A 25452-nucleotide genomic window follows, 5' to 3' on the forward strand; every position below is an offset into this window, starting at 1 on the left:
AGCTGGCCCGCCCGGCGCCACGTAGTGGCACCAGGAACCTGAGGAGACCCAGGTTCACTGACGAGAACGGCCATGTGAAGATCAAAGGGAAGCTCCTGTTAACCTACCAGTTCCAGCTGCTGCTGAAGATCCTCATCGAGGTGGCCTCCATCTGCGGACAGTGGTTCCTGTTTGGTTTTGAGTTTAAGGCCAAGTACATTTGTATCGGTGTCACTCAATGTCATGCTAAGACGACGTGCTACGCGCCCCGTCCCACAGAAAAGACCTTCTTCGTCAGATTCATGCTTGCCGTGGCTTGTCTCTGTCTGCTCCTCAACGTTCTCGAGATGCTGTACCTGCTCGGCAAGCTGAAGTGCTGCTTCAGGAGCTGCAAGAGACGCAACGACGACATGGAGGTGCTCGAGACAGCGGAGGAGGACCTGGACAGCCAGCCAGGCTACAACACTGTCAAGTTGATGAACATGGAGGTCCCACTGAGGCAGAACAACAACGTAATCCCGGAGATGGAGAACATGCAGCCGGGGAGCCTCTCTGGAGGTGTGGATGATGTCATGCAGGGGCCGAAAACGCCACCCATCCCAACAGCACGACGCCATTGAAATCACACGCCGGTGGCCAGCAACAGAGCAGCAACCGCTCTGAACGCCGAAGAAGCAGAAGTAGCAGAAGCTAGCAGAAGCCTGTTTCAGGCCACAAAGCAGCCAAAACAGTTACTCTATTCTATTGTAGCATGTGATGCACAGAGTGCATCAAAACATGGTTAAATCTGACAATATGATAAATAGCCAATGTACAAGATCACAACATGTCACAACATGTCACATTGTGATTTTGATCACTTGATCAAAACATTCTGATGAATTTCATGCAATGGTACTCCAGTTTATTTGTGATAATGATAGAACTCCATTATTGATTTATAAAAGGTAAATTTGCAGATGCTCAGTTGCTCATTCATTGTTGCTGTGTAAACCTTCTGTCTGGTAGAACATACTGTAATTTATTATAGTTTTTATCTATTTCTAGGTACTGTCTTTGCTGCTCGGTTTCTTATTTCATTGTTGGTTTATCTTTGTGATCTTCTTTTGTGATTGTGATGTTCTGGTTTTATTCCTATAATTTTATTGTACAGCACCTTGTAACAACTGTTTGGAAAGGCGCTTTATAAATAAAATTACTGTACCTTACCTAATTATTATTAAAGAGCTGGGGAGACATGGAGAGAGTTGTTACTGAACAAATACTCTATAGTTTATTTAGGATTGATGTCACAAAACATGGTGTATTTTCGATTGGGCCTTTTGACTCAAAGGCTTTCAGCTTTCAGGAAGAAACCAAAAACACACAGTGAAGACATATTTAAATATTCTAACCACACCTGGGGGTCTATTAGAGTCACGTTAACTCCATAGACACATACAAAACACCTGGGGGTCTATTAGAGTAATGTTAACTCCATAGACACATACAAAACACCTGGGGGTCTATTAGAGTCACGTTAACTCCATAGACACATACAAAACACCTGGGGGTCTATTAGACTCTAATAGACCCCCAGGTGTTTTGTATGAGTCTATGCAGTTAACATTACTCTAATAATTAGAGTAATGTTAACTCCATAGACGTATACAAAACACCTGGGGGTCTATTAGAGTCACGTTAATTCCATAGACACAGAAAAAGTCCCATTTAGACCCGAGGACGATTTTACAAATGCCTTCTAAATAATGACAGTTTTTCAAACATTCTCAAACATTTCCATGTCAAGGACACACAATAATATCTGTAATTGGCCGCCGACCCCCATCAAAAATAGCAGATCTACAAGCTGGTAGCTAGATTTACTATTTTTCAACAGCTAATGCTTAAAACACCAAAAGGGGTTCCCGTCCAAAATGGGTTAATGAACAAACGCTCAATGCTTACAATGTAACAGAGAGGTATTTACTGTATGTTCATAACCCTTATTGGTGATGCTTGACAGAGATTTATGTCTGCACAGCCAGGGGTCACCAGAGGTCATCACCATGCTGGCTTGTGGTGGACATTTTGGTCAACATTCCATATTTGCCACCGAACGTACAAAATTAAAATAATATTACCAGAAACACATATATAGATAATTTGTCCATGTGTGGACACATGGATGACCTCTGATTGTAATCCTTATTGATGATGTTTGAGCACCTTTTAGAAGTTTTTTTTGCACATTTTAACATTCTATAAAAATAAAATAAAACGTTAAACTGACCCAAGGTAACTGTGTTTTTTTGTACTTTTGTTTCATGTAATGTATTATACCAGTAGTAACTGAGTACTTGATTAGACTACATGAGAGTGTACACATGTACAATGAAAAAGAAGGGTTGTCCACAGTCCACACACTGTGTATCAGCTCCCAGGAAACTTTATTAGAATACGGTAATAATCTAATAAAGGTTTCCTGGGAGCTGATACACAGTGTGCGGACAACCCTTCTTTTTCATTGTACATGTTCAGCACCTGTAGAATTTCCTGAGATGTGCATGCTTCCTTTTGGATCCTATCTCTAGTGTAACCACATGGACCTAGCCTGGAAAGCATGCAGACAAATCTGCCACAGGAAAACAATCCCTGGGGAGGTCGGTCTGGCACTCCTCACTTTGAATTACATTTCTGATGTTCCAGACCAATATCTATTCTACACAGTGACTCCACATGCTTTTAAAAATAGAAAAGGCATGGGTCTAATTTACCTAAATATTAGGAGTATATTAGCAAAAGAAAGACTAGATAATTTAAAGTTTCTAGCATCACAAACAGATCCTGATATATTGGTTTTAAGTGATACTTGGCTAAAGGTAGATGTTTCCGATTCTGAAATATCTTATTTAGAATAGACAGACATGCGAGAGCTGGGGAGTGGCTATTTTTTATTAAATCACGTTTTTCAGTCACTGTTTTAAAAGCTGTTACTATACGGAATTATTTTGAATGTATTGCTTTGTCAGTTAATCTGGGGCCAAATAATTCTATTACTGTGATAGGGGTTTATAAACCTCCCTCTGCTGACCCCGGAAGCGATTGATAATTGTCTAAATACAGTAATTGAGAAACTCTGATTTCTGGTGATTTTAACTCTAATTGGGTATCACATAGTTCTGATTATCTGAAGGAAGTATGTGAAAACCTACATTTAGTCCAACTGATTACCGAACCCACCAGACCAAACCTGAGAGAGATATCACGGTCAACCCTACTAGATCTGATTTTAACATTCTGAATCCATTCCAAGCATTAATTTTGCATGAAAAACACTCCTTGGGCCCTCACAAATGTGATGAGGTCAACACATTTGGGCATATTTGGGCAATTGGCTATGGCCAAACTAGGGGGTCTATGGCCAAACTAGGGTCCAAGCATTCTTGCCCAAATATGCCCAAATGTGCTGACCTCATCACATTTGTGATGACGGCTATGGCCATTTTTAGCCCAAGGTGTGTGTTTCGTGCAAAACTAATGCTTGGAATGGATTCAGAAGTAAACACCCTAGTTTGACACGTCACATGCTACTTAAAGCATAATGATTTTTTTTTTTTTTTTTATGGTTGTATGGTACCCCAACTTTCAGCAGCTGTCAAAAATTCCCCTAGGGTGGTTGAAACCAATGTGGGATATGTTAGTAGACACCCTTACAAACACATTGGCGAAGAAAATTCTTGGTAAGAAATTGATTTTTTGATGGGCGCTAACCCCTCCTATACACAGGTCTAACGTTTGTCTTTAAATTCAATGTTTGTTTCCCTTCATTGACAATGAAGGGAAAATGTGCCATTAACGTCATATTGTCTCTTTATTGTTAATGACGTTTAAAGTTTGTGTTTGCACCGTTTGTTTTACATCACCATTACATCACCTAATCAACATGAGTTTGAGACTTTAATATTAGCGCCCCTGACTTCACACAGGTGTGATTTTATTAATATCCCCTGACTAAGTTGATTTAGTCGACTAAAATTTTATTTTGGCAGGCTTGTCGTCGTAATGGCAGATTTTACAGTGTGACACGTTGTGAGCTTGTAGATCTGATATTTTCAGCATTCAAACAAAGTGTAAAATGACTTGTACTGGATCTCTTGTCCACTATAGTCCCTTCCTAAAATGTTAGGTTTATATTTGTTGACGAAATTGTCAATATATTTAGTCTCATAGTTTTAGTCATCACAGCTTAGTTTCCATTAAGTTTTTGTCAGTGAAAAAAAAAATTCGTCAAAGTATAAGTCGACAAAATCAACGTTGATTTTGTCGACTTATACTTTGACGAAAAAAAAAATTGTGACTCAAGAGAGAAGTCCATATTATGGACTTCTCTCTTGAGTAACCATGGTGATCTAATGTCAACAAACCTGTATCTTCACGTCATATTGTTTACATTAGATCACCATGGTTACTTGTGATGTCAGACAAAAGAGACTCCATATTTGGACAATGGACATGGTTGACCAAACTACATATTTGGGTATGCATGACTCACTGTGACATCATGTGATGTCAGAAGTATAGGCACCATCTAAAGCTCCATATTCTCCATATTCTCATTGCATATATCAGCTCAATGACATCTCTTCTCATCACTTCTTACAATTGGTGACTTGGTGAGATTTCTTTAGTCTCTGCTGAGGATTCTACTGAAGCTATTTTCACGTCACAGGCAAACATCTGTGGTTAAGGTCCTGACAGATCACTGCAGCAGATAATCACATCGTCCTACAAGATTTTTTTTCAACAGGCCGTTGTACTTCAACCCTTTGTGTCCTGGTTATTGTGCTCTCACGTCTCATCATGTCAGCACAGTGGGGATTCCTGTCCAGTTTACTGGACAAGGTCCAGGTTTACATCACCCCCATCGGGAAGCTCTGGATTACTGTGCTCTTTCTGTTTCGCATCACAGTGCTGTGTGGTACCGGTGAGAAGGTGTGGAGTGACGACGCGTTGTTTTTCAAATGTCACACAAATAATCCATTGTGTCCAGACATGTGTCACAACTACCACTTCCCTATCTCACCCATGAACTTCTGGACCATTCAGCTGATGTTCGTGGCGGCGCCCACTCTGTGGTACTTTGGTCATGTGATACTGGTCACCCAAAATGAGGACAAGCTGAGGAAGCAGCTGGCCCAGCCGGCTCCCCGTAGGCGTAGAGTCACCATGAAGCCGAGAAGACCCAGGTACACAGACCAGAACGGCCATGTGAAGATCAAAGGCTATCTCCTGTGTACCTATTTGATACAGCTGGTGGCCAAAATCTTCATTGAGGTGGCCTGCATCTGCGGACAGTTGAACCTGTTTGGTTTTGAGTTTAAGGAAGAGTACAATTGTATTGGTGTCACTCAATGTGAAGATGAGACGGCCTGCTTCACGTCCCGTCCCACAGAAAAGACTATCTTCATACGGTACATGCTTGCCACGGCATGTCTCTCTGTGCTCCTCAACATTATCGAGGTGCTGTACATGCTCTGCAAGATGAAGTGCTGCTTCAGGAGCTGCAAGAGACGCAACGACGACATGGAGGTGCTGGAGGTGGAGGAGCCAGACAGCAAAGCTCCCAGCTACCACATGGTGGCGCTGGAGAAACCGGAGGAGACAGCAGCAGAGGAGGACCCAGACAGCCACAACTCTGCCATGTTGGAGAACATGGAGGACACACTGAGGCAGGACAATGTCATCATTAAGATGGAGAACATGCAGGGACGGAGCAGCTCTGGAGGTCTGGATGGAGACAACGGACAAGCAGCAGCAACAGGTCTGACCACTCTTACCAGAGACCCTGCCCTGCAGCGCCCAAAACGCCCTGCTCCGCAGCCCCCGAACAAGAGGATTTTCACGCAGCAAAACCAGCCTGACAATAATTACTCAACTCTGTTCTCTTCTATTGTAGTCAACAGATCAGCTAAACTCCCCAAAACACATGGATAAATGTAAGAATTACACCCATGTGAACTGAGTGGTGCAACCCCCCCCCCCCCGCCCCTCTCTCTCTCATTAGCAGGCAACAGTGCAGCACTCTCTCTCTGTTTCTTGCTGTTCCTTGGAGTGGTTGCACCACTGAAAGATCCAAAATGGCAGGTAGATACAGGGAACTGGTGTTCTCCCAGTAGACCTTTGCTTTAAAAAACAAAAGTATACGAGTAAGACGCGCGAACGCGGGAAGCGAACGCAGATCGTAAATTGCAATAACAATTAGAATAAATTACGAATTAGTGAGTTGTCTGTGCCCTTTGTGCCCATATATGGAGCTGAGTGATTTGTTGATGCAACACACTCCATATTTGGACGTAGCTCCATATATGGGCACAAAGTGTCTGTGCCCTTTGTGCCCATATATGGAGCTGAGTGATTTGTTGATGCAACACACTCCATATTTGGACGTAGCTCCATATATGGGCACAAAGGGGGGACACACGCACAGACATGATCTGCTAGGTCTCATAGTAAGTGCTCACTGCGTTCGCAATAAATGTGGGACCCACATTTATATACTATTAGGGTTAAGAGTGGTGAATAAACCTGGCCTGGTCTAAATGATGGACCAGGATTAAAACATGTTAGTCTTTCTGGTGTTATAATCAATGACATATGGATACACTGATATGCCCATACAAGGAGATCCCTGTATATCTGTCACTCCTTTAAGCACAAATATGTAGATCCCTGATGTTATCAGTAAATGCCCATATATGGGCATGCCCCCTTTGTGCCCATATATGGAGCTGAATGATTTGTTTGTGCTTGATACCAAGATGACTCCATTTGGGCATAGCTGTGTTGGGAAATCCTTATATGGTTATGGCCGCCCGCCCACCACAACCCTCCTTTAAGCCCATTTTAATAAAGGATATACAAAAATAAGGATGCTATGCTATAATAATAGGGATGCGTGCACGCATCCGCCTCTTTGACGGCAGACTGCTGGGAGAGCGCTGGCGCTTTGGCATGGGGGATCAGATCAACATATGGAATTAATTCTGTACTGGCCATATATGGAGCGTGTCTTGAGTGTACAGCATTGATGAGGTCAGATCAACATATGGAATGTCAGTACAGGTCAGCTCCATATATGGAGATTGAACGGTGGCAGCGGGGGCAGTGTCTTGAGTGTACAGGGTTTGATGAGGTCAGATCAACATATGGAATGTCAGTACAGGTGAGCTCCATATATGAAGATTGAACGGTGGCAGCGGGGGCAGTGTCTTGAGTGTACAGGGTTTGAGGGCCCAGGTAGCTAAGGGAGGCTATTGACAGACATGAATGTATTGAGTTGTTGTGTCCAGATACAAAGTTAACCTCAAGAGGTGGCTTAAAGCAAAAACAAGTTTGTAATCATCAGCTCCAATTGTCACTGGTGTAACGTGTCACTTCTCACATCACTCTGTAATTGGTCTGTCCCCTGTACTATGTTTATTTGTTTTTGTATTGTATCGTATGTGTTTTTGTATGGATAGTTTTATCAGCATTTTTAAGAGCCTGCCCAGGGACTACAGCTTCTGGCTAACTCTCTGTCTCTGCTCCATTTACATGGATTTTAGCCTGGAAGACATTACAGTGGAGCAACCCCCAATCAAAGGTTATTGCCCCAGAACCTTTGATTTGTGTGGGCAGTACTGACGCACTGGCCTGGTTAACCACCTCCCCTTGAAATGTCTTACTGTAAGTCGCTTAAGATCATCTTCTAAATGCCTACATTGTACATTTAAATTTAAATTGACAATCAACACGTCAGTTTTCACATCCATGTAAATCCATGTCTTCCTGCCCACCCTAGTGGTGCAGGCTAAAATCCATGTAAATGGAGCAGAGACTCTTGAGTTAGCCAGAAGCTGTAGTCCCCGAGCAGGCTCTTAAAAATGATGATAGAACTATCCATACAAAAACACATACAATACAATACAAAAACAAACTAGTCCACCATGCCAAAGAAACCAGCCCTGCTACCACCAGCCCAGAATGTAGTGCTTTGCTATGACATTCATTTCAAGGACATTGAATAGAATAGAAAGTCAGTGTTATAGACCTGAGAAAGAAAACTATGCAATTTTATACTTCAGCTACAAGAAAACGCAACATTGTGAGCTTGTCGATCGGCAACAACCTTCACATATCAATACTTCCTTTGTATAAACACTTCCTAAAATGTGAATTCATAGACTTGTGTTCAAACTAGTTCATACTAGTTGGACTCCTAATGTGTCATACATACAGTAGTGTCGTAGTACATCAGTGTGATGACTGACATTCAGTAAGTGGGTCTTATGATCAAAATAAGAACATTATAATGGTGTGTAAAACATGCCACGGACACATTTGTCCATGTACGGATATATTGATGACCTCTGATTGTAACCTTTATTGACGTTTGAGCACTTTTTTGATTTATTTTCAATTTTTCTTATTTTCAGACATTTCTGTCCTTTTTAAAAATGAATTAATAAACACTAAACTAACCCAAAATTACTGTACCAACGTGTTTTCATGTAATGTATTATACCAGTAGTAACCAAATGGACCATTACGGGTCTGTAACTCTGAGTGTAACACATGGAACCAAATGGACCCTTACAGGTCTGTAACTCTGAGAGTGTAACACATGGAACCAAATGGAGTTGGACCCTTACAGGTCTGTAACTCTGAGAGTGTAACACATGGAACCAAATGGACCCAGGCAGGTGGGTATTGTTTTCATGTAAGGTTAACAGCAATATGCCAGTAGTGAAAAGGGAAAAGGTGCATTTATGAATTAATAACTTAAGCTCTGTTTCAAAGAGTCTAAAGATAGAAGACAAGTTGTGAGCGTCACTTTTATAAAGTGAATAAATAGCAGCATTTTTAACATTCACATTTTTCAATATGAATGAGAAGAACTTTCTAACAACTGTTCCAGCCTGGTGGAGGGATAGCAACGCGTTGAGAGCTTGTAGATCTCTCAATCTACAAGCATAGTAAATGCTGCATTCGTGTTGGGGTATGTCGATGTACAGTATATATATATATATATAGCAGGCAGCATACCGGCACATAGAGCAAATTATTTTTGTATATTGTATATATAAATATCTGACGTGTTTCAGAAAACTTAGGCCAGGATTTAGAAGCTGTTTTTAGAATGGGCCTCATGCCTAAATGGGTTCAAATGGCTACAAACTAAATGTTGAGTCAGTATGTCATGCGCAACGTGTTTGTAGATGTGCAGTTTTCACAAGGACACAGTGGTTGAAATCGTTTGTCTGTCTGTCTGTCTGTCTGTCATAGTGAGTGTGGTGATCATTTCATACCACCCTGCTAAGGAATGTGAAGTAGTCAGACATTCTGATAAGATAATCATTTATCACATGGAGTTATGGATGAATCATTGATCGGTTATGGACGCTCACGTCAAATATGAACATGATTATCAACTGATGATACATTTAAAATACACGCGCACGCCGCACGACACACACACACACACACACACACACACACACACACACACACACACACACACACAGTAAAACAAATTATCTGTGATCAGAACACCTGGGGATTCACAGGTTAGAGCCCTACAAGTCCCTCAATGACCGGTGCCATATGTGATAAGTGTAAGAATGTGGTTGTAGTTGTACTGAGCAGTTCCCATGTTTAATTTAATTTTAATTTAATCCTTTGCCCCTGTACACTTCCATAGCCCATTCTTTTGTCATGTTTTAATGTAGAGAAAAAAGAGAAGTCCCGCACACTGTCTTCACTTATAGAGCAGCAGTTAATTCAGCTGAGTGACAATGTTTCGGTCTAAACGACCTTTATCAGGCATCTCCTGATGTTTTAGGACAGCGTAAACAAAAAGTCTTGATGTGACAAACAAACCACACCCATCCCCGGGGTGATGCACGTATACTAACCTGTAGTAGTCGCCATCATCCACGGCAGTACCAAACTCTATGAGACCCTCGTCCAGTGTGTAGGTCACGGTGCTCACACCCTCGGTCACGATCACTTCTGTCTTACCATCGGCCCGCTCCACTTCTACCACATCTCCCTGGATGGAACGAGAGGAAAAGGGAGAGAGGAAACAAATAACTATGCAATGCGACAAAAAGAAAATCTACAAGGTACTCGATGGAGATGCAAAAAATAATAATGTCAGGTAGGCTGGTGCTTCAAGGATCAGTGGGACTGGAATACTAGAACATGTTTCGACTGAAACGGAGTCTTCATCAGGGCAAGTATATGAATTGAAAAGTATATCATATACTTGCCCTGATGAAGACTCTGTTTGAGTCGAAACATGTTGGCTTATTTTAACTTTTCTAAATAAAGCGTGTTTTTTTCTTTAGTTTCTTTAGTGAACTGGACAAGATGGCCTTGTACTGAGCCGTCTGTTCGGTGGGGTTACCCTCGAGCATAAGAGAACTTGAAGACAGAGACGCACCTCCCTAATCATGACGCTATTTTTTCTAAGTTGATACTGTCTTATCGACCCCAGATGCAATTTTTGGCTGAAAGGAGAACTTTTCTCTCTATCTCTCTACCTTGCTCGTTAGAACACTGATCCTTTGTGTGCTATCTTGTGAGTTTTTTTAGACTGCCTATCTGTTCTGTTTCTCTCACTCTGTGCATTCTTCTGAAATAAATCCTCATTTTTTATATCGTCTTCCTTTATGCTATTTCGAGCCATTCCTGTGCTATATAGTTATACATTTTTGATCACTTTTCCAGATCTCAAATTTGAAGGTGAGTGAATTAAAAAGTGAGTTGTGTCACTCGACCCCCCCTCTCCTTGAGCGGACAAAGTCAGTGAGAAAGAGGCCTGTGTAATAACGCCGGCTTCAAAGTGTACAAGTCAAGGCCGTGATTAAATCGCCCAGACTGCTGCTGCTGTCGGAGAGCTGTGTGTGAGAAAGTTGCCTGCTTTTCTCGTTTAACCCTTCGACTCCCGGGCCTCACGAGGGTCCTGGATGAACGGTCAGACAAGGCAGAGAATTGCATGGTGCTTAACGTCCGCACAGCCTACAGACAACAGATCTTACACACAGTAAAAAACAAGTGTTCATATATATGTCATCCGTCTGGTGTTTAGTAACATTATTAATGGCCCCTCTATATAGACTGAGCGGCCGTTAAGGGAGTGAAGACAAGAAGAAAAGGAGTGTGTTAGTAGAAGCTTTAATTGGTGTGAGTGTCTCTGGGCTCTGAGTCAAGTGTATGTTATTATAGTTTATTATTAGGCATTTTTAATAAACATGATATGCATACTTCATATGACGTTCAGCAGAGGAATTCCATATTATACGAGTGTATATTGTGGAATCGGAGAATTTTATACCACCAAATAGTAGCCCGGGCTGTTAATATGCAAAATCGATTCGGACCCCGGGCGTTTATAAGGACCTAGGCCGTTATTTGCCATAGGCTGTTTCAGTATACAGTAACATGTAGTGCAAATATTGTCTGGAACTGGTATTACCATAATACTAATAATACATAAAAAAATCTACAGTACACGTACAGTAAAGCGTTTACAAGTATACTGTACAAAACAACATATAATAATACTGTACAGGGTTCCTACCGCCATGAAATTCAATTAATTATTTTTAATTTTAAAATACAGGCCTAGAAAAGCTAATTTGTAATTAAAATGTTTGGATATTTCATTTCATAAATAACAACCCAACAACATAGTGTTAGTTACTTTTTTACATCTGTTCTTTTTTCCATGTTGTCTTGCTTGGGGGGATTGATAGCATACAATATCCTCATTAATGCATAGGCCTGGAAATGGGGTAAAAATAAATTTGGAAATGTTGTAGAATATGAATTGTTAAAAAAAAAAAAAGTGGGAACTAAACTTGTGGGAACCCTGACTGTAGCAATCTCAATGCTATACCAATACTCATCATCCTCCTCCAATTTAGTGCAACAATATTGTACAACACCTACAAGCTCACAACGCGCCGAGGCTCGACCCATTGTGAGCTTGTAGATCTGCTATTTCTTTGCACACCGGCCACGGCTTTTTGCACCGGTCTGCACCTGCCCATCATTTGGTTACATACAGTTCCATGCAGTCATCTAATTAATAAAAGCATATAAAAAAACATGAATTATACACCCAATGAAAATTTACACTTCACGGATTATAGGCCATTTGGAATTAGAACAATCGGTTGAAGATTGGCCGAGAATAGCACGATTTAAATATCAACCTTTTTATTGTGCTATGAGGACTTGATCATGGTGGCGGTGTTTCATAGTACTATACTTGTGAGGAACTGGCTGGCGCACGACGCACACCGAAAATGGATGATCTGCTCTGCAAGCTCACAAACGCGATCTTCAAACTCAACACGGTGAACATGCATATAATAATATAAATGAGGGCTGAGGCTGATTAAGTTTGCAAATAACGGCCCATGGGCGCTTATATGGACGAGGGCGGCTATTTGAAGGAGGCGGTTATTACGCAAAATGGTGTCAGAACCTGGGCCGTTATTAGGTGCTGGACGGATATTTGTGCATGGGCTGTTATTTGGTAATATACGGTATGTGTGTTGCCTTTCGCGAGGTAGTGTGAGACAGTTGTCTCGACTGTAGACTTCCACTACAGTAAGTCACTGCTGAGACAGATTAGAAGACGGGTAGAAAGCCCTAACGAATCGGGGGCCGTCACTTAGCAACTGACTGTGAACCGAGGTTAGGCGAGACGGGGCCGGGGTCGAAGGTCGACCCCAACGGAGAGTCAGTGCTCTCTCTTTACATAAAGACAAGTACATTTATTTTTATGCACCCTCTCCTAATTTTTAACCTTTTGAGTGCTCGGATCGCCGCCTTTTCTAATAAACAAATAACACTATATTGAAACTTTAAAATTATTAACCCAATCTATAGATGTGTAATATATATATATATATATATATATATATATAGTGTTAAAAACGGGCCACTCCTCAAAAGCCAAACTTAGTCAATCAGGATGGAATAGGAGGAATACCAGTCTTGATCACATGAGTATTGGAGATTGGTGTGATGTTTGGACAAAACCTGTTGTGAGTATGTTAATATAAAAAGAATGTGGGGACCTGTTGGCACGCACACACGCACACACACACACACACACACACACACACACACACACACACACACACACACACACACTCCCATCTCACCCTGAGTGGGACCATGGTGACACTCTCAGGGCTGTCGATGCTGTACCAGATGCAGAGGTTGCTTCTGTTTTGGGCGACCACCACGTCACTGCCGGGCACCCACTGGACGTAGGTGCAGAAACTCAGCACTGTGGTCTTCACTGTTGTCTCTATGTCGTACAGGTGGAGCTGGAGAGGGCAGACATTCATGCATGTTGATGATTATACATCATGTTAGTTACAGTGCTTTCTCTGGAGAGACGTTATAAAATTCTAAACAAGGTACTATGGTGCGTGGACAAAACTGATTTATATTCACACAACAATTCCAAAGCATGAGTATCCATCTCCATCTCTTCTTTAGAAACATCAAAAATTAATGCATATTGAAAAGTTGGAGGGATGGAGGGACCTTTGCAGCCTGAAGGTTCAGCATTGTGAAAGCACAAAGTAAACTCCAATGAAGCTTGGTCTAATGGTCTTAGGCAAAATTATATGAATTGTCTCGCATCACTACAGATCACAGCTTTCTTTGAGCACGACCATGGTTGAGGAGGCCAGGGTTTTCGGCTCTGTGTGGACATCATGTGCTGCAGGACCATAGCATATAACCATATACAGAATATAAGAAAGAATCACATGAACTCGCACACCTTTTAAGAGATACTAAACATTTATAATGCGTTGTTAATAATGCGAGTTCATCTGTTGTTGTTTGCTGCGAGAGTGTCTAGCCAACACCAACTCGGGATTCCTGGATCGCTGCCCTTCATAATTTCCTATCAAACATCAGGTTCTTGAGCTCTGCAGTGTTGTCAACCAAGCTGTCGCGCCGCAGCACGTCTACATAGGTGGTACGCCTCTTTCCCCTCCTGGCTTTGTCCTGGGTTGGCTCCCACAGGGTCAATTTACGTGCCTCAAGTTTTGGGTGCCTGACGCAGTGCCCTGCCAGCCTCATCCTTCTCTCTCTGACTTTATCCGTGACCCATGGTAGGTCCCCATAGGAGATCCACATTTCTGATGCGGTCCGTCCATGTGACACCTAGTGCTATTCGTAGCATTTTTGTGTAAACTCCATCCAGGGCTTTTTCCTGTTGTACTGTGAGGGTCCATGTCTCGGCCCCATACAGCAGTAATGATTTGATGAATTGAACAAGGTGGACCCTCTTGGTTGTAAACAAGTGTAATGCTTTATTGGGTCGTCCATTCACAGTTAACAGTCTTTGTATTGAGTTGTGCTTGAATTGTACTGTAATTCTGCAAACTGTTAATAAATATTTCAATCAATCTGACTACACAGTAGCTATGAACAGCCGCCTCTTATGGTCTTCTCCCATATCTGATTTCCACACTCTTCATCTCGTGCAAGGCTTTCCAGGCAAGTGCTCTCCGGACCTTCAGATCCTGTTCAATTGAGGCAGTCCAGGCCCCGAGGTACTTGAAGTCCTCGACTCCCTCGAGCAGCAACTATTGTCTGCAGTGGCAATGGTTTTGTCCTCGGTGTTGACTGTCATTACCTTTGTTTTCTTCCTGCACTCCTTTTCTACTGCCAGTAGTAGCTCCCTTTCTTTCTCGACTGTATCCGAGATTAGGGCGATGTCGTCTGCATAGTCGAGGTCAGTGACCATGATGCGGTGTATTCGCCTTGACTTCTTCGGGACCAGAGTGAACCCCAGTGCCTCCTCTATGCCATTGATTGCAAGTCTCAGTGCATGATCCATCGCTACAACGAACAGGAAGGGGGCACCCTGTAGGACGCCTGCTAGAATCTCAAATTCTATGGTGTCACTGTCACAGGTTTGGACCTTGGCTCGAGTCTGGCTGTAGCTTGACTCTCATCTGGACCAACTTTTCTGGAACTCCGTAGGCAGGTAGAATACTCATGATTTCCCCCCGGTGGATGGTATCGAAAGCCTTCATTCAAACATCTAACATCTTCAGTGCATCTAACTAAAGCAAATTGGTCTCTTTTACAAGAGAACTTCTACACAGATACAGAAAGCATATGGTCAACTATTCTGTAAAGCCCAGTTCATGCAAAAAGGGAAGGTGCAATGTTCTGTGGGAATTCATTCTAACGCTATACACCCATATACTGTAGGTGGCAGCCAGTGAAGTCAAATAAACATTTGTAAGACACTAAAGGATAAAAATCCAGAGCTGATATATTTGAAATACATTTCCCAAAAGTAAAAAAAAAACGAAGCAGTATCTCAATGTAACAGAAGGCAGAGTTAAACCATTATTATGAGTTACAATAAGTCCCAGGGCAGTCGAAAGTTAGAGGCAGCCGAGGGATTCCCAATTAGCAGAGTCTCTGTGTCGTTGCCCAAGGGCTAGAGCATCAAACTGTTTCATGGCCCAAGGGCATCAACTGATAACTGCTCTCCCTGCCTGTCTCACGCACAGGACACACAGCTGCTCTCACCACTCCCAGCCAAAGACCAACACAGCGTAGAACTGCAGTAAAACAGTATGTAGCCTTCAAGCCTATGGATTGAGGAAAGGCTCATAGCATGCACTTTTCCAATGGGACGATACCCTTCAAGATGCATGTGTGCGTGAGTTTGTGTCCCTACTGTCAGCCGCTGTTTAGGATTGCAGGGGACTTCTTTTTAATGTGGTTCCAGTAGCAAAGCATCTCCTTGGTCTTCACTTGGACTCGCTTTAAGTAAACCCGACTACAACCCTACACATAACGCATTGCGATGTGTTGTGAGCTCTTAGTTTAGCTATTTTTTAACATCAAAAAATTATAATTGAGATATTTGATCTCAATTACAAGAGTCTACTGTGGAGTCACTGTGGAGTAATCAAGCACCAATGTAACAAATCTATGATGAGATGGAACTACCGCACCTGGGTATCATCCCCGCTGCTAGGGGAAAGAATGTCTATGACCGAAATCTTGCAATAAACGTGGATTCAAAAAAAGATGTTTGTGGTACATGGCAACACTCAGGCTTGTTCATGATGACATTGTAGTCTGATTTACAGAACCTTATGTCCCACTATGGGCTCATACTGTAGATTAAACTGGGGTGTTTGGCGGCAACATTGTGCTTAGAATAATTGGGTGGTCTCCCAGCCTCACGCTCGGCTCAACATCAGGCTCACATCTATTATTTGACCTCATCAGGAATTTAGTTTCCGGTGCCTCTACCCCCTATTTCCTCCTCCTCTCCTCTAGAGGCTTTACTGCTTCTAGGCCTCCAGCCCAGTATTTATCTCTCCCTCCGTCCCCCAGGGCGCTCTAGTGTCAGCCTCACCCGCAGTTTCTTGTCCCTGAAGAGCAGCTTACGGCCCGTCTCGTTCAGCTCCAGCCAGTCGATCTTGGAGTCGTGGCTGATGGTGCCCAGATTGTAGCCTCCGGTTAGGTCCACTGGAAGGACAGTGGAGAAAGAGAGCGATGGAAATATAGAGAGAGAGAAGGTAAGGGGGATTATAGGAGAGGTGTTGTAAACCCAAGGGAATAAAATACGATAACAATAGTGGACTCCCTTCTCGAGCCCACAATAATGAATTGTATTTTTATAGTGCTTTTCTAAGTACTCAAAGCGCTTTACAATGGTTCGTTCTTTCATAGATTGGGAGGTGAAGCGGAGAACGCCAGCATCCTCACTTCACACATTGTGTGTGTGCACACACGTGCACACACGTGCGCACACACACACACACACACACACACACACACACACACAGACTGCATTCAGCGGCTCAAGGGTTACATCCTAATTGAAGTTGTTCTCTCAGGGAAAAGCATATGCCTGTTTCAACAGAAACAGACATACACACACTCCCCGAGGGTAGGAAGTGTGAGTTACAGGGGGAGAGGAGAGGAGAAGAGAGGTGCATCAGTTAAAATCAAATGGTGTTTAGCCGATCAATAGCCAAGCCATCAGCATCAGCATTCTAGAGTGCTTGGATGTCCCTTATAGGATCTGAGACACAGCAAGACAGACTTGGAGTCTGTTAGGGACTAAATAGAGACAGAGTCTGTTAGGGACTAAATAGTGTGTCGACAGACTAGGGAGGGTGGAGGCCAAGTTCTATTAATGGCATGACTTCCCTATGAATCTCTGATGTCATATTGATAACATCAGTCTTGCCTAAATATGGAGTAATGCGGACGGAACAAGGACACAGTAATGCTCATCAAGACCAATGGCTCTCAACGTCGCCTGGGACCCTTATGGGTCAATGACCCATAATGACAATGTTATAAAAATCACACTCGTATGAAGTGAGGGGCGCTCTTATCATCGTACATAATCCATTCGTTGTCAATGGGAATTGTGTAGGACAAAAATAGCCGATTTGCTCGTCTACATATGACGTCAATTCTCCATTCATTGTCAATGGCAGTTAATGTTTGTGTTAAGACAAAAATCTACACTATAGCTATATAATAATGCACTCACCAATAGCAATTGTTTTTATGTCAATCAAGTAGGCAAGCCTCTTGCTGTCTTCAATGCCTCTCTGCTTCCTTTCATTGAGGCGTACACTGCACACGCACACACACACACACACACACACACACACACACACACACACACACACACACACACACACACACACACACACACACAAAACACTGATCAACAACATATAATTGCATTGTGCATCAATTAAACCTAACCAGACTTAACATCAATTCAACCTGATTAAAACCAGGCCAGAAATGTCAAAGGTAGTCCAGCCAGAGGCTAGCAGCAGCAGTAGTGCTATGCTCATATCCGTTAGCTGGAACAGCAGTGGACTATTAGCAAGACACAGAGGGACCTGCACTCTGACACGTTTGACAAGGCTGAATACATTAACATGGATGTGTACTGACTGGCAGGCTGAATACATTAGGGCTGATTTGTAGTGAAATGAGTTCCTCTGCACTGCGAAGAGAGCGGACATGCTGACAGTGGGATGTTAATGCTTTTTTCCTCCCACTCTCAACAAAAATGAAAACACAGTGTGACATCTCAGTGGCTCAATATTGCCATCTTGAGGACCATGCTGTAAAGACTGTTTTTAGGTGAATCTCAGAGCAATAGTGTAATATTCTGTAAATATGCTACAGTCATTGCTGGTTATTAGTACTGTAATCCACAATGACTGCCTACGACCTGAGGCGGATTTCTAATAACAAATGTCTTCTAAATCCTAAAAGCTTTCTGAAAACCCTATGTTTCTATTTCAGTGGTGCTCAACCTTTTTCAGGACCCCCAGAATTATCTGTATTTGGCCGCGGACCCCCATCTTTTGATTTTAGTTTTAGTCATAGTCTTTTGAATAGTTTTCATTTAGTCACATTTTAGTCACCTGGAATGTCTTAGTGTTAGTCTAGTTTTAGTCGACTAAACATCATGATGCCGTCGTAATGGCTGATTTTATGCTTGCTGAAAAGCTTGTAGATCTGCTATTTGCATTGTGAGCATTTTCAGCATGCAACCAAGTGTAAAATATACTGGATCTCTTGTGCCTGTCCCACTGAAGCCTGACGGCTAATGGCCTGGAGAATTACTATTTTAGTAGTAGACAATTTCACCTATTATTATTCATGTCAATGTTTAAAACTATCACTGCCTGAAAGAGTAAATAATAGATGTTTGCCTGCATGCATTATCCTGGTATATCTCTCCATTTTTGGATGGATTGAACCTCATTAAATTACAATTAAATGTACACATTACACTGTAATTACCAAAATAAAGGTAGGTACAAGAAACATAAAACAAACAACCAACTTATAAGATCTTATAAACAAATTAATGTAATTACAGTATATCTCTGGATTAAATCAAAATAAATCATATAAGATCTTATTGCGAACGCACTGAGCACTTACTATGAGACCTAGCAGATCATGTCTGTCTGTCTGTGTGTGTGTGTGTGTGTGTGTGTGTCTGTCCCGCTATACGTCCAAATATGGAGTGTGTTGCATCAGCAATCACTCAGCTCCATATATGGGCACAAAAGGGGCCAGGTCCACATATACAGTAACAGCGGGACAGACACACAGACAGACAGACAGACAGACATGATCTGCAGGGTCTCAGCTGCGTTCGCTTCCCGCGTTTGCGCGTCTTACTGGTAAACAAATTAATGTAATTACAGTATATGTCTCTGGATTCAATAAAAATATAAATACTTTGGTAAGCACTTTCACACTGGCATTGACATTGACAACACTTGACATTGACAACACTCACTTCACACCATTCTCACCTCCTTCAAACATTGTGTGAAGGGGCAATTGGATTGCACTAGGTGTGTTTGTTTTATGTTACTATACCAACCTGATGAGGTGAGGGTTCATAAATTCTGTCCTGACCGAGCCCAGGATCTCGTTGTTTGCATATTCCACCAGGCTCAGTTCGCCCACGTTGAAAATCATGCACACCTAAAGAAAAGAACATAAATATACACACCTACTGTAAATATATATATATATATATATTTTTTTTAGGTTTTACAGTTAGACACTATGGGCCAGATTTACTAATCCGCATTTTGCATAATTTTATATAAATAAATATGCATGTTATTTAACAGGTGCATTAGTGTACTTAGTGAATTAGTGAAGCACACCTTGTGCCTCATTGTGAAGTGAGCTTTCTCCTCTCTCCTTTATGCTTATGTATTTAGCCACTTGAACCTCAGCATGCATATTGTAGTAGGAAGTGTTGCGATGCATTGTGAGCATATAGATGGGCCATTTTTGGCGATGAGATTTGGTGTAGACTAGAGGAAAGAAAGTGGTCCTAGCACAGAGCCAACTCAGGTCCGTTTTACTGATGAGGCGACCATTTCCAGATAAAACGGCAAAGTCCTGTTGCGTTCCCATTTATTATTGACCCTTTACACAAGAACGCACACTTTATGAAAAAAATATGAAAATAATGTCGCTAGGTCAGTCACCCACGTACAAGAAGAAGAACCCATTATATTTTATACATTATATATTTTATAATACATTAGGCTACATAAACGCTGCTGCCGCCTATCACGAGGCTTTTTATTTACATCATGGTTTTACATTAATTTGTAGGCGAGGAGGGAGGCTTGTTCAGGAACTCCATGATATATGGCTCTGCATTAATGTAAATAAACATACCGGTATGCGCTGTGAGCCAAGTGAGCCATGATGTCATAAGTTTTGCGGATTCACCGTTTGCCTGTTTACACGGAGAAGGGATAAAACAGCGTTCTCAAAGATTTCCACTCTGGAAGGTGGTTTCACTTTGTTGCGTTTTCACCTCCTGAAAACACCATTCTCGTCTAAAGAGACACCAGCAAACGATACTTTATTTTGCAGTTTTCTATGAACACCATTCTCGTGTAAAAACTGTAAAGTCTCTAGACAAGAGTAGACTCTAGACTCTAAAACGGACTTCTAGAGGGTTTAAGGAAGGATGGTTAAATAATGGGAGCCGTTATGAAGTACGGTTGTCCTGGTTACGCAATGTATTTTACCAACGCAAATTTCTCAAAGTCCTCTGCCTCTAAAAACTAGATACAAATGAGTGTAGCTTAATTGGGTTGTAGTGGAGATGATGGCAAAGGCTGCAATTAACTTGGGATTCTAGGGAGACGCCAGCTGTATCAGTGCCATCTAAACCCTCCACCTGCTCTAATATTAGCATCTGCTGGACCAGTTGCTCCATCTGGGTCAGTTCCCTCTCCTGTGGTGGTTCTCCACCAGTTGCGGTGGCTTGAATTTGATTATAAGTAATCTTGGTAAGACTGGATATTCTGGTTGGGTATTAAAAGGGCAAATTCTGTTTGGCTCACATGGAGTTGCATTGTGTCCTTCCACTGGTTTACTATACCATGGATGATGACGATATGTATAGACAGAGGAGAATGCTCTGATGTTAAGGTAAACCTGTTTAGAGCTCTCTATACAGCCCACTGTGGGTGAAGTAATTGAGGGAGAACTTGCACAAGCTGCAAATAGCCTACAATGACTGTCTTAAGCCAAACTGCAATACCCAAAATCTCGGCCACTCGCTCACTCCAGCATGGTGGTGTTACAGTGAAATTGGTGACCTGCTGAAATATGTGACAATCGTGTAGACATCACATAATAATGTCAGTGTCTGAATGTAAATCGTTGCAGTTTGTTCATTAGCAGAGTTCAACCTAACGGTATTCAGGCCACAAAGACCTCTATGTAAGTTGTGTGAAGTCCACAAGATGGCCACATATTTTGTCACCAATTTCACCGTAATTTGCCATGCTGGAGTGATCAATCTTCTGTACTTTAAGTCTCACCACCTTCTCTGGCTCTGTTGAGGAACCTGACCTACAAATTCATGAGCAGGCTGGATGTCTCACTGAATGGACTAATTGGACAGATGACAGACCCTGGTTATAGTTCTGTCAGGTATCTACGATGGGTAAATGTACTGTATCCTTTTTATTTGTATTTTTATTTTATATGTCATGCATTGTATGAGCCTGTAATAAAGTTATATATATATATATATATATATATATATATATATATATATATATATATATATATATATATATATATCCTACTCTCGATTGATATACTATAACTGCCTTATCTGTGATGTTAGCTCTAAGGGGATGACAGACAGGCCCACTGTGAGCATGACAGGTAGACATTTCTACATTTCTTTCAATTATTCATCAGCCTGGACAAGAGAGAGTGAGAAAGCCTCACAACAGCACTTTAAAAACTGCACTCCAAGCTATGCTGAGGTGTGTGTGTGTGTGTGTGTGTGTGTGTGTGTGTGTGTGTGTGTGTGTGTGTGTGTGTGTGTGTGTGTGTGTGTGTGTGTGTGTGTGTGTGTGTGTGTGTGTGTGACGTGTGTGTGCTCCTACCGTTTCATTTTCGAAGAAGAACTTTTCGTTTCCGCCAGAGCCTGGCCATGCCACCTGAAGGGACAGAAGCATAGTCAGAACTTGTTGGTTTTACAAAACCCAGTTCAGCTATAGGAACACATACACGCTTACTTACATACAAATTGTAAGTACAGTATACTGTATATATACACAAGCAGGAATGTGTGCGTGCGAGTGAGTGAGTGAGTGAGTGATACAGTATCAGAAATTAAGGGGGCATTTTGTAGTCTCAGCCTTATCTCACATTTTATCACACGCTGCACTTATTTTAGTGAGACAGTCTGCCTTCTCAGTAAAGAGGGTAAAACTCTCTGCCCACAGACTAAAACTAGAAAGTGATGGCAATGAGGTTAACTGAGGACTCAAATGATGGTTAAAATCTAATCTGCAGTGCTCAAATGAATAGATTCTGACTGGAATTGATTGGAATGATTATGTTGCTTATGTTCCATGCTTTCTTACAGTGGAATATTGCTCCTAGAGATGACCAGTGACCAGCCATGACAAATAACAGTCATAATAATGCCAACAATTACACTTGGGTATTTCAGGCATCATTTTATGCATTTAGGCTTTTATATAGTACATTTTAGGCCTTTAGTTGACGGTCGAAGAGACAGAAAACGGTTAGTTAGAGACATTATGTGTCACATTATTCTATATTTTAGTAGCCAATGTAGTTCACAGAGCTTCTATTTCTTAGTAGCCAATGTAGTTCACAGAGCAGCTAAGGATTCACTCAATCCTTAGCTGCTCTGTGAACTACATTGGCTACTAAGAGATAGAAGCTCTGTGAACTACATTGGCTACTAAGAGATAGAAGCTCTGTGAACTACATTGGCTACTAAGATATAGAATAATGTGACACATAATGTCCAATGACACCTTGACAGGTGTTGATCTCCACATATTGACTGTGGGGAATAAACCTGGGACCTTTTGACTACAGGGAAATCTCTCTGTTGGGAGAGAATGTGAAAAGCAACGACAAGTGGAACAACCAGGACAAGGTCCTTGGGTGGCGAGGTTATGGTGTCACTCACCTCCTTGTCAAGCTTGACTCCAACTCCCAACTCTTGACTCAACTCTTGTTCGCAGAGTCTGTCAGTCTTGTACCTCACGCAGATACAGTTTGGAGACCCACCATTTATGTTTACCGTGTTCCTTACAGAGTTACAGTGAGTGAGTGACTGACTGACTGACTGACTGAGAGTGTGTGTGTGTGTGTGTGTGTGTGTGTGTGCATGCAAGCAAGCAACAGTTACTACCTCGCTGAGTTTGTTGGTAAGAAGGTCTCCCAGCAGCAGCGTGTCAGAGGTGTGGGCCACCAGGTAACGCTCCTTGCCCATGATCTTGACCTCCTCGATCTCGTAACCGTAGTGGGACTTGAGCACCACCCGTGTCCCTGTGGACAGGTTCCTCACGATCACCTGGAGCAGCACAGAATGAGGGAGGAAGAAGGGACAAAGACAGATGATAATGAACGTTGATGTGGGTGATGGGAGAGGAAGAGGAGGCTAGGTCAGAGAAGAACAACACAAAAGTGTAAAGTTTGCAGTATATTAGAATTAATTATTCTATTACTATTTGGATTTAATCTGCATAAGCAAAGCAGTGGATCCATTTTTACACTCTCTGGTTTTTACTACAGTATGATGTATGTAAAGATAAGGGCAGAAGAACTTTTATTTTTCATTGTGATACAGCCAGTTGAATTCTCAGTACATACTGTAAGGTAGCTGCTGGTAGAATCTAATTCTGAGAGTTAAATTCTAACTCTGGATTTTGCAGTGTGCATGGGGCTGAGGATGTTTCAGTCTATTAACACAATGCCGACTGCATTTCTGGCTACATTTTTAGAGGCAATCAGCACTGCCTTTCACATTCTCATTCTCTCAGTATGTGTACCTGGCTCAGGCCCACGTAGGTCATCTCAAACTTGTTCTTGTAGATGCTCCTCCGCAAGCAGCAATCAAACTGCTCGACTCCCCCACACAGTGTTCCCTGGGAGAGCAGATGTTTACGGACACACACACACACACACACACACACACACACACACACACACACACACACACACACACACACACACACACACACACACACACACACACACACACACACACACACACACACACACACACACACACACACACACACACACACACACACACACACACACACACACACACACACACACACACACACACACACACACACGCTATTTGTTGTGGAAACAAACATTGTGGAAGAGATGAAAAAGTGAAAAGGTAAGAGTGTGTGGTTGATAAATGTTGAAGCAGTTGATGACTGCACAACATATTCACAGGTGGGTATACTTTTTCATACTAAAAGTCTCTTGTGGCAACTTTGTTTATGTGCCTCTGTACTGGGTTGCTTTTACCATTTATCTGGCTCTGTTGGCTTACAAAGAAGCAGAGAGCATGACAGCAATGGAAATGCCAACACTACTGCCAGATGTAACCCCCCCCACCAATAAAGTCACCAGAAAGGTCACTAACAGCACAGAGACGAGAGCCATCCTTCTTCCAAGCCAATGCAGTGATGGTGTAGAGATTGGGGATCTCTTTAGGTTTGGCTTCGTCCCACACACCCCTCCTCGGAGCCCAGTTATACACCCGCAACCTACACAAAACATTGAAACGGAAAACATATTTTTAAATGCAGGATTGCATGAACCATACATTGACTAAAACATAATATATTATAAAGTTCTATGATGAAGGTTGGCTGAAAAACATTGTCATTACCGAGCAATTGTCTCATGGGAAAGGAGGTTTTACATTTCGAGTCTTCTTTGTGATTACCAACCATGGGTCATGATGGCCTACCTACATGTACATAAACCCTTGGCACACACTGCCACCCATGCCAGCATATCGTTCTTTAGGTCAATTACTGTACATTAGCAATTACACATTAAAATCCTGGTTGTTAATTTAACCTAGAGATAAAATAACAGTGAGGCTTTTGCTGTGTACAGAGCAATGACAAAACTGTCTGTCTGTCACCCTAATAAGGATATTACTATTATCCTCATCTTTTTCTTCCAGGATGGCACTGTGAAGTCTCGCTGGGAAAGAGCGACCTTACCTGTCATAGCTGCCGAACACCACAGACTGGCCACTAGGGCTGGTGACGGCCACCGTGAACTCCTTTTCAGCACGGTCACGGCTATAGTCAAACGTCTGCAGGACGTGGCCCTCTCTGCCATAGGCCACCACCTTCTTTTCACAACCGCCCACCATGATGCTGTTTGTCCCCCATGCCAGGGCGTAGGGAGGACAGGGGTGCACCAGAAGCTTACCCTGTACATAATGTGTGCATGTTTAAGATAGAGACATTGGAGCAGAGGGAAAGACAAAGAACAAAGAAGAGATTAGAGCCGGACTGATGT

General features: G+C 42.2%; 1 protein-coding gene across 2 annotated transcripts in view; it reads right to left on the minus strand.

Annotated features, from left to right (window-relative positions):
• The window catches only part of ift172 (intraflagellar transport 172), a 60862-nt gene that overhangs the window by 31775 nt on the left and 3635 nt on the right, over nucleotides 1–25452 (minus strand). For both annotated transcript variants that reach the window (XM_080790777.1, XM_080790776.1), the window contains 10 exons: nucleotides 25149–25363; nucleotides 24557–24680; nucleotides 23943–24038; nucleotides 23303–23464; nucleotides 22014–22067; nucleotides 19457–19560; nucleotides 17582–17667; nucleotides 16430–16542; nucleotides 13182–13349; nucleotides 9915–10051 (listed from right to left, as the gene is read on the minus strand). In XM_080790777.1, coding sequence (XP_080646903.1) covers nucleotides 9915–10051; nucleotides 13182–13349; nucleotides 16430–16542; nucleotides 17582–17667; nucleotides 19457–19560; nucleotides 22014–22067; nucleotides 23303–23464; nucleotides 23943–24038; nucleotides 24557–24680; nucleotides 25149–25363 — 1259 coding nt within the window. The remainder of the gene's footprint in view (nucleotides 1–9914; nucleotides 10052–13181; nucleotides 13350–16429; nucleotides 16543–17581; nucleotides 17668–19456; nucleotides 19561–22013; nucleotides 22068–23302; nucleotides 23465–23942; nucleotides 24039–24556; nucleotides 24681–25148; nucleotides 25364–25452) is intronic.

The sequence above is a fragment of the Protomyctophum bolini genome, assembly GCF_963924005.1.
Source record: "Protomyctophum bolini genome assembly, chromosome: 19".
Classification (NCBI taxonomy): Eukaryota; Metazoa; Chordata; class Actinopteri; order Myctophiformes; family Myctophidae; genus Protomyctophum; species Protomyctophum bolini.